Source organism: Lactuca sativa, chromosome 5 (assembly GCF_002870075.4).
Source record: "Lactuca sativa cultivar Salinas chromosome 5, Lsat_Salinas_v11, whole genome shotgun sequence".
Lineage (NCBI taxonomy): Eukaryota > Viridiplantae > Streptophyta > Magnoliopsida > Asterales > Asteraceae > Lactuca > Lactuca sativa.
Genome location: NC_056627.2, coordinates 274855178 through 274865156, shown reverse-complemented (window position 1 = coordinate 274865156; position 9979 = coordinate 274855178). Strand labels below are relative to the sequence as shown.

Here is a 9979-nt window from a genome sequence, read left to right as displayed (position 1 = left end):
GTGTCTTTCATTGTCTTTGGGTGTTGCACATTACCTATTTTGGTATTGTACTATGTAGTATGCATTATGCAGTGACAAAGTCATGTTGTTTAACTATATTTTTCTATCTTAATATGCAGCATATAATAGTATAATTTGACTATGTTTTCGTTTTGTACTATACACTAGTTAATGCAATATGATTTTATCGTTTGGTTGTCAATAGACTTGGTACTTCTATACACTAGTTAATGCAATATGATTTTATCGTTTGGTTGTCAATAGACTTGGTACTTCTGCTAGCTTATGGTATTGTTGGCATACTAGGTACCTTGTTAATGCAATATGTTATTATCTTTTATATGTATAAAATAATCACAATGCATTTCATATAGAACATGTCTAATTTGTTTTAGTGAAAACACTAAACACTACAACTATATATATATATATATATATATATATATATATATATATATATATATATATATATATATATATATATATATATATAGAGAGAGAGAGAGAGAGAGAGAGAGAGAAAGAGAGAGCTAGGTTCAAATGTGGATTGACATCTATTGTGCGGACGTGTGGACAATGCAATTATATGATAATGACAAAGAAAATATGTTGTTTGATAATATGAATATGTTCAATCTTACATAACTATTGACATTATTACGCATTCTCACTAATTAAATCGTCTATAAGGTTTTTATAGACTTTTTTTTATTATTATTCTCATTGTGTCAGAATGTTCTCACAATGTTTATTGAGTCGTGTTTTGTAAGAATGAAAATAAGTGAAAAACGATGTGTGAGAACAAAAATGAATAAGAATTAGTGAGAATGCATGAAAATGACAATAGTTATGTGAGGTTGAACGTATTCACATTACTAAACAATCTATTCTCTTAGTAATTATCATATAATAACACTGCTCACACGTCCGCACAATAGTTGTTCATCCACATCATAACCTAGCCCTATATATATATATATATATATATATATATATATATATATATATATATATATATATATATATATATATGTATATAGATAGATAGATAGATAGATAGATAGGAAACGACTTCATTATGTGAACTTGAGCTCTTAAGGACATCACGTGTTTATAGTGTGGCCTCTATTTATATTTAGATAAATAAATTTTGATCAAAACATAAAAAGGTCATTAAAGGGATAAACACTTTTACCTTCTATAACAACAATAAAAAAGACACCATGAATTATTTGAAGTCCATGAAGTGTGAATTGAAGCTTTGTTTACATATGAGCAGAAACTTATTTATGTGTGTCGAGTTAAGATAATGAAAAAAGATTATACATATGATAATATAGCAAATGATGAAGATGAGGAAAAGGTCATATATGACCATTCAAAAAGGTCTAAGAAAAAAAAGGAAAAAGATGTTTTCTCGTTCATGTATCTTGCCCAACTTAATGGTAATGTGTGGACAATGTTGGTATCAGGGATGATAAGTACAAAACATTCACATACAATAATGTATGGACACTTGTGAGATTCTTTCCTCTAATTGTTGGAGTGTCATACCATTTTGGGGTGAATACATCTAAGGGTGTGACCATACCTAGATGACTATGTTGATCTTATTCATTCACAAATCAAGAAACCATGGTGAGCTTATATGAATATGATTTATCCATGACTCATGTTTTATATGTCAAAACAAAGGGATATAAGACAAGAAGTTGTTTACCATTAAGAAATCAATGGATGCTTTGTGGACATAAACATCCGTGCACAGTCAAAAGTAATAACATGTTTCTAGATGATTATCATTATTTGTGCATATAACTTATGTTGTCCCTTGCACAAGTGTAAGTATGATTGAAATTTTGTGAAAATATCAAAGGCTTAACTAAATTGATGCTTGAGTATGAATTTTCAGCAACTATTATTTTAAAACAAACATCACATGCACATTGGTAGCAAGTTTTATTATCTACGTCCAGTTTCTTGCATAAGGTGGTATACTTATGCATAAGGTGGTATACTTACAGATCTCAAAAACCATTTAGGTTTTGCAATGAACAATGTTACTAGACCTAGGGGAGGAAGGATCTTTATCCCCACATTTGTCATGTTCGAGACCAAACTTGTTCATATAAGTATGCACTCCACGTCCTCTAACTTGTGTTTGAGCATAACTTAAAAGATTTATTCGGTAAACACGTAAATTTATGTTGGAAAATTTAGTATAAATATTTATATTTTTACTAACTTTGGACAAATATAATTAATTCTAAGTGGGTTTGTGTTCTTCTCTATGAGAGCTTCGAAACGATATATTGTATGTCCAAAATGGAATATATGTAAATAAGATATCGATACTCAAATATAGGTATTTGAGAATAAAAGTTAGCAAGTGAGGTGGGTATGGAAATAAATCTCACATCAATCGAAAGACCATATACTCAAATGAGTTTATAAGTTTGAAAATATGATAGACTTAATTACAAACTTGTATCTATGTTTGTACTCCAACTCCTACCGTATGTATTTAACCATTTTATTTGGTTAGGTTTGCTTTATAGACCGACAAACTATTTAGCACTCCTTGTATTTATTTTGAAACAAACTCAAAAAAAAAATGCATGTTTTTGAGGGAGGAACAGACAAAACTGAAGGCATTAGCAGCCATGCTTTACTGTTTAGCCGCCAAAGTGGGTCCTTATTATTAGTTATTTCTACCCAACTTAACGTTAACAGTGTGATCATCTAGGCAGAGACAAAAACTTTATTATAAAACGTGTATTTAATTTAAGTAAAAGGATTACCCTATAGCATGCATCAAGAAGCTTTGGTCGTGTCAGGCAGGCCCCAGATGAGTCAAGGGTCAAGCTTTTCTTCCTTTCCAATCTTTACCACTTCGCAAAAGCATGCCTAATTTATCTTGAAAGATTGCCGACTTTCCTATAAATAGTATGAAGCCAATCATGCATTCTACATTAATTCTTCATACAAAATAATCAAACAAACACTCTATAAACAAAGAGATGGAGAACGACTTCCCTTTGATCAACTTGGAGAAGCTGAATGGTGAAGAAAGAGGAGCCACCATGGAGAAGATTAAGGATGCTTGCGAGAACTGGGGATTCTTTGAGGTATATATATCTTCGTATTAATTACCATCAAACATATATATAGTGCAATTAATATGGATTGAATGGTATGTATATATGTTATATGTATGTGTAGTTAGTGAACCATGGGATTTCACATGAACTACTCGACATTGTGGAAAGAATGACAAAAGACCACTACAAGAAATCTATGGAGGAAAGGTTCAACGAAATGGTGGCAGAAAAGGAGTTAGAAGGTGTTAAGACAGAAGTTAACAACATCGACTGGGAGAGCACTTTCTTCCTGCGACATCTCCCCACCTCCAATATCTCTCAAATCCCTGATCTTGAGGATGAATACAGGTAAACAAGAATACATCATAATACATAATATATATATATATATATATATATATATATATATATATATTGTTCTTCGGGAAATTGATCTCTTTCCATTATGTGGGATGAAATATTATGCAGGAATTTAATGAAGGATTTTGCTGGTAAACTAGAAAAGTTGGCTGAGGAACTTTTGGACTTGTTGTGTGAGAATCTTGGATTGGAGAAAGGGTACCTAAAGAAAGCATTTCATGGGTCAAAAGGTCCAAATTTTGGAACCAAAGTTAGCAACTACCCACCATGTCCTACCCCAGATTTGATCAAGGGACTTAGAGCACATACGGATGCTGGTGGCATTATTTTGCTCTTTCAAGATGATAAAGTCAGTGGACTTCAGCTCCTCAAGGATGGTGAATGGATTGATGTTCCACCCATGCGACATTCCATTGTCATCAACCTTGGAGACCAGATTGAGGTAAGACCAATAGACCATACATACAGTCAGATAAAGAGCTATTAATATGAAATATACCTTTATATATTAAGTGGGTTTATATTTATGCATGTGCATGGATGATAGGTGATTACCAATGGAAGATACAAGAGTGTGATGCACAGAGTTATGGCTCAAACAGATGGAACAAGAATGTCAATTGCATCTTTCTACAACCCCGGGAATGATGCTGTGATTTATCCAGCAAAAGCACTGTTGGTGGAGAAAGAACAAAAGGTTTATCCAGGCTTTGTGTTTGATGATTACATGAAGCTATATGCTGGCATGAAGTTTCAGGCCAAGGAACCAAGGTTTGAAGCCATGAAAGCATCAGCAGAAGCTAATGTCAAGTGCTAAACAACGAATCAAACATCGTAACAATATTAATAAAAAAAAAATGATGTTCTTTTATCATTTATTTATCGTCAAGTTACCAACAAAACAAAACGCTATTATGATATACATATATGTTTGTTTCTCGTCTTTTTTATAACTATTTGACAGTAATATCAACTACCATGTTGCGATTGGCAACCATAAATTTTTAAAAAGACACAGAGATAATTTTTTTTGCAACCAATTAACGCTTATAACATACATATATGTTCAAAATAATTAGATATGCAACTGTTGAACAGATTAGCTAATGACATTACTATATCTTATAAAAAGTTTATATGATTACACAACAACAGAAAACAAAATTCCTGCTTAAATTACAATCAAAATGGTTTTCCTACAAACTAAAATTACAAAGGCCACATACTCTCTTCCTATAGATATAAACTTATCCGTAGCATTTAGTATTTACAAATACAAACAAGACAATAATATATAATGAGAGTTAGATCAACGGTCAGGATTCATCTAGGGTGCAAGCACCAAAACTTTTATAGTACCCAGACTATTAGCAGCCAACATGGTTGGACTATCATTCTTCCAACATACAGCACTAATAAAATAAGACCCTCCATCTTCATCACTATCCTCCACATTAGGTGCCCCAAATCTATGCCACGTCAGCGGCTTTGATATCGCCTGAAACCACCCCATATTATTTTTCATTCTAATAATGGAAAAAAAATAAATAAATGTGACATTTAACATTTTCTTTACTTACCTTATGGTACGCATATACTTCATTAGTTTCACTCCCACAAGCAAGAAAGTCATGGTTTACAGAAAGACCCACAAAGTTTTTCTCATTTGTGTGACCTCTCAATGTCCGAACCTGAATTTTTTTTAAAAATAAATAAATAATCAATTATATAAAACTTTAAATAAATAAATAAACAAAATAAAAAAAAGTAACCAACTCACGGGAATGTTTCGTGTCACATCCCATAAGCGCAGAGTACTGTCAGTCGATGCAGATGCCAGCTCAGCATTTGACAGAAACTTTACATATGAAACTGTTTTTTGGTGGCCACGAAAGATATGAAGAGGTTGACTTGTGTTCCTTAAATCATAGTAATGGATATGATGGTCTGCTGACCCCACCTGTACGTGCAGATTGGATTCCAATTGTTTTTTTAAATGAAAAGACAATATTTATTTTAGTTTTTTTTAACAAATAAAATATACCGCAATGTGATTGCTGGACCCCGGGTTGTACTTGACACAACATATATTTGCTTTCATCTCGATGTTGATAGCGCTTGATTCTTGCTTTGTGCACCATATTTTTACCTATGACAAAATAGCAACCTACTTTAGATTTCAATCATTTCATTTCATTACTATAAATTTTAGAGGGGTAGGATTGTAAATAGTACCTTACAGTCATCACTACCGGATACAAGCATTGATGAATCCATCTTTGAGAAATCGACACTCCAGACACGTTTTTCGTGTTCTTCGTACTCCATCACACTCTGAATATGACAAATTAATTGAATGATTTTAGAGGGGTAGGATTGTAAATTAACAACATCAAAATTCAAATTACCTGTCGTGTGTTCACATCCCAGATAGTTACTATTCCTTCATAATCACTACTAGCTATATGATTCTTTGTATGCTTGTTCCAGCTTAAGCAACTAAGTTTTGATCTTGTTGGCATCTCCACAACAGGGCAATGTACTTCTGGAGGTTCATTCACAATCTGTGGGTGGGTCCCATCATTTCAAACCATAATCAGCCATCCCTTATTATTATTATTATTATTAATAACTATTGAATAGAAAGAAAAATAAAAACTCACTGTTGAAAAGTCAAAAATCTTTATACGCCTTGAAACTCCAGCAGTAGCAAACAACTCATCATCACGATCAAACTCAATGCTGTAGTAAACCACATAATAACAACCTACTTTTATTTTTTTATTTTTTTCTACAGATAATAATAAAAATAAGATATAACCTGAAACTTGTAAATTGTAAATCGTGCTTTATTTTTTACCATTGAAATGAGATCATACCTGGATACAATGTTGGCTGAATGAAAGTGCTCACCATGCCTGAGTTCTGCAATCACCCTTAATCGACTTTTTTTGAAGAAAAAAAGAAGGAAAAAGTTATTAATACTTGAAAAGGTTCTACAAAAAAGATAGAAATATTCATTGATAGATACCTGTATTGTGTAAAAGTAGAAAGTACAGATTGAAAATCTGATAGGCCTGAACTATAACCTTCTCTTTGTGAAGAATCAGCATCCCTTTTATCAAGATTCTGTAACGGATTTGCTACTTGTCTTCTTTTTTGCAAGTAACATTGTTGCAGGTCATTAAACTGCAAATTGATCAACATGAAATGATTTAAACAATATCACCAAAAAGGTAGAACTGATCTTTATTTACACAAGAAATATAAAAATGTGGAGTGAAAACTGACCTGAGATTGAACACGTTTTTTTCGTGTAACAGCAAGACTCGATTGGCTTGTTGTGTGTTGCGAACTCAATCCACTGGAAGCTTCTTTGATCTGGATACCTTGTGATTTCCCAGAAGGAACTAAGAGATTGTCTCTATTTATTGATGAAGAAGACCATGATTTTGATCCTGTTAATTCACCATGTATTGGCATTTTCACTGAATACCTATCTCTAGCTCTATATAATTCGATTCTATGTCTCTCCACCAAGCTAATATCCTCTTTGATATACTTGACATCATTTTGCACCTGAAAAATACTTTGATCCATTAATGTGATCATATGATGTTTAATGAAGAAACAGAAATTTATGAGACAATGATACAAACCTCAGAAAGTTCGTCAATTTTCTTTTTCCTTAAGCACTGGAGGAACTCAACAAGATTTTGCATGTTTTTCTCAGCTTCTTCTTGCTCCAATTTTCTTTTCTTCTCAGAGAGAAGCGACAGCAGTGTATCGAGTTCCTTTACTGATACTTCATAACCCTGTCTAATGATCACAAAAGAGTGTCACAATAACAGTTGAACAATTTCATATACAAGTTTGGTTTAACGGAATTTAGTTAACAGTAAGCAAAAATAGTGATTATACTACTTAATGAACACTTACCTGGAGTAATGCCTGGCGAAATTGTTCCAATGGGGAGGCAGTTTTTGATGCTTGGGATGCAGAAGTCTTCTTCAATAGCTACATTTGGTACAGAGAAACCTTTAACAATAAGCTGCATTGTGAATTAATTTATTTCAAGGTACAAACTATGTTGGAATACAGAATCGGTTAGTAGAAAAGATGCAGATAATTTAGGATACTACCAATTATCAAGTACGTTTGAAAAATCTCACTATACTCATATACGTAGTCCATAAGATACAACTAACAGAGTCAGGTTTTTGACTTTTATGGCATAGCTAAGGAAGTGTACATAGAACAAATCAGTACGCTAATTAAGCACCCACACTGCAGAAGATACGAGCACAAAGAAGGGCAAATAGCCTCCGATATATTGATATTACTGCGATTGAACTATCTAGAACTCATCAGATCCACTTGAAGGTTCGATTACCAATAAAAAGTCATAAGAAATATTAGAATTATTTAACATGATTGGCTTTTAGGTTACTAGGTAGTCCACGCCATGGATCGTTCCTTTCCCAATTAATTCGTGTTAATTATTCGTTACCTAACAATTCACTATAACAAAAAAACCCGAAAACGAGGAAAATTGTACGGATATATAGATAAAAACCTTGTTAAGTAGGAAATTAGGGAAGAGCTGGTTGGTGGTGAGTGAAGAAGCGCAACTAGGGCAATCGTTCTTATTGTCAAGATGAGTGATGATACACATGTAGCAGAAGCTATGTCCACAAGACGTCAGAAACGCGTCCTTTATTATCTGCATACAAATCGGACATAAAAACTCCCTATCCGTCGTTTCCGATCCTCTTCCTCCTTCGACGGTGTACATGTCGCCGGACCCGGACTGTAAAGCATGGGATGACCCTGTGTTTACTTCGGACTTCACCGCCGGCACCAAAGCTCCCATCGATCCCTCCTCCATCTCTGAATCTATTACGTATCTTAAGCGGCGATATGAATCCCGATCGCCGGCAGCTAATCAAAAGTTGCGGCTGAAGATTGACTAAGAAATCCAAAGAAAGCAGAAGGGAAGGGGTGAGAAAAAGATAGGACCCACGGTAATCGAATTTCAGGCCCGCGCTGGGCCACGTGACAACTCGTATCTAATTGGTCCACGTCAGCAACCAAAATCATATGCATCGCCTAAACGCTGTCGTTTTGTCGAATTCGATTCCATCACTTTCTAGTTTCTTCCTCTTCTGTTCCCACTTACGTGAGTGAAATCGGGAATTATTAGTCAAGGAGTGTTTACTCTTTTGGATGTCTCATCAATCTGGCTTCATAAATTGTTATTAATAGTGTTGATCTAGATGCATATCATAATACAAATGTATATTATCAAGTATCTTTATATTTATTGAATGTCACATATAAACTGCATATATCTTTTCTTGCTACATTTTGTCAAAGCATTTGCATTTGCCTTTGCCCATGAAACTTACTTTTACTTAGGGTGTCTTTGATTTAGCTTCTAACTAGGTCCAACTAAAATTGAGACTTGGTCCGTTATTTTCTTTTAATTCGGTCCACAAAAGAAATGACAAGGACTAGAACAACATCCTTTATTACCATTTTGCCCTACCCATCGCCCTTCGCCAAAAGAGAGAGACAAGGAAATTGAAGAACATATAGCTTCTACAGTTATCTCCGTCTCTACAGCCTCTTCCTCATTCCTCTGTCGTTTTTTTTTAAGGTGTGATTTCTTTCTCGTTTTTTCTTTCTTGACCTTCACAGTTTTTAGTCGATATTGCTACAAATTTATGTATGCTGAATTTATGTTAGTTTCTTGGTTGAAATCAGATGAATGTTTGAAAATAGATGAACCCTTGCAAATGTATGTATATTTGGTTTTCTGCAAGCATCACTTATCATTGCGGATTTCACCGTTAGTGTGATTCTTGACAAGGGCGGTTTTAGGCAAGTCCTGGTGTGACACCGGCAACATCTATTTTTTCTGTCCGCAATGGAAATTTTTTTGTTTTTTTTACCTATTTTTCATGTATCGACAACACCTATTTCATCTCAGCAACACCTACAATGTAATCTTGCACCCACCCCTGATTCTTGATATACTTCTATGCCTGGAAAATAGGCCAAAGTAGCCATTGAGATGGCAATTTAAGATTTCAACATCAAAACCAATCAGACTATGGTTCTATATCTTCAAAACTATCGAACAAAACCCTTTCATGCAATTATTATAGGTAAATTATTATGTTTTTCTTATTAAAAAGTTGTCAGATTCATGTCAAAGAACTTTGATTTGGTTGTTTAGAATCGTACCCATATGCTAACATGGTTTGAGATAATATGTGAATGCAGCAAAACATCTTATTGATGACATGTTCAATCTTCAATCTTCATAAGATGAATACACGTTTGGGTTTGTTGGTCATGTGTGTTGGAAACTTGTTCGAAGTCGTATAAATTTGAATGTTTTATTAGGTCTTGTCATACTTCAACTATAGTATTTAAGAGCCATCACTCTTGCCTTATGTGTGCTAGTTTGTTTTAGTAACCGGTTTTTGAACTCTTGATGGTAATTTGCTTAG

General features: G+C 33.7%; 2 protein-coding genes across 2 annotated transcripts; one reads left to right on the top strand and one right to left on the bottom strand.

The window, feature by feature from the left end:
- Nucleotides 1-2872: 2872 nt before the first annotated feature.
- On the top strand, nucleotides 2873-4404 carry LOC111878839 (1-aminocyclopropane-1-carboxylate oxidase 3). The gene is made up of 4 exons (XM_023875327.3): nucleotides 2873-3128; nucleotides 3223-3449; nucleotides 3570-3903; nucleotides 4009-4404. Exons 1-4 carry the CDS (start codon nucleotides 3021-3023, stop codon nucleotides 4276-4278), a joined length of 939 nt encoding a protein of 312 aa, XP_023731095.1. The 5' UTR covers nucleotides 2873-3020; the 3' UTR covers nucleotides 4279-4404.
- A 156-nt stretch (nucleotides 4405-4560) lies between these two features.
- Nucleotides 4561-8457, bottom strand: LOC111878838 (E3 ubiquitin-protein ligase COP1). The gene is made up of 13 exons (XM_023875326.3): nucleotides 8038-8457; nucleotides 7401-7478; nucleotides 7121-7276; nucleotides 6753-7040; nucleotides 6493-6650; nucleotides 6341-6406; nucleotides 6125-6203; nucleotides 5870-6025; nucleotides 5697-5795; nucleotides 5506-5610; nucleotides 5242-5421; nucleotides 5042-5152; nucleotides 4561-4959 (listed from the first exon to the last, which is right to left on the bottom strand). Exons 1-13 carry the CDS (start codon nucleotides 8347-8349, stop codon nucleotides 4789-4791), a joined length of 1959 nt encoding a protein of 652 aa, XP_023731094.1. The 5' UTR covers nucleotides 8350-8457; the 3' UTR covers nucleotides 4561-4788.
- Between the last annotated feature and the right edge of the window lie 1522 nt (nucleotides 8458-9979).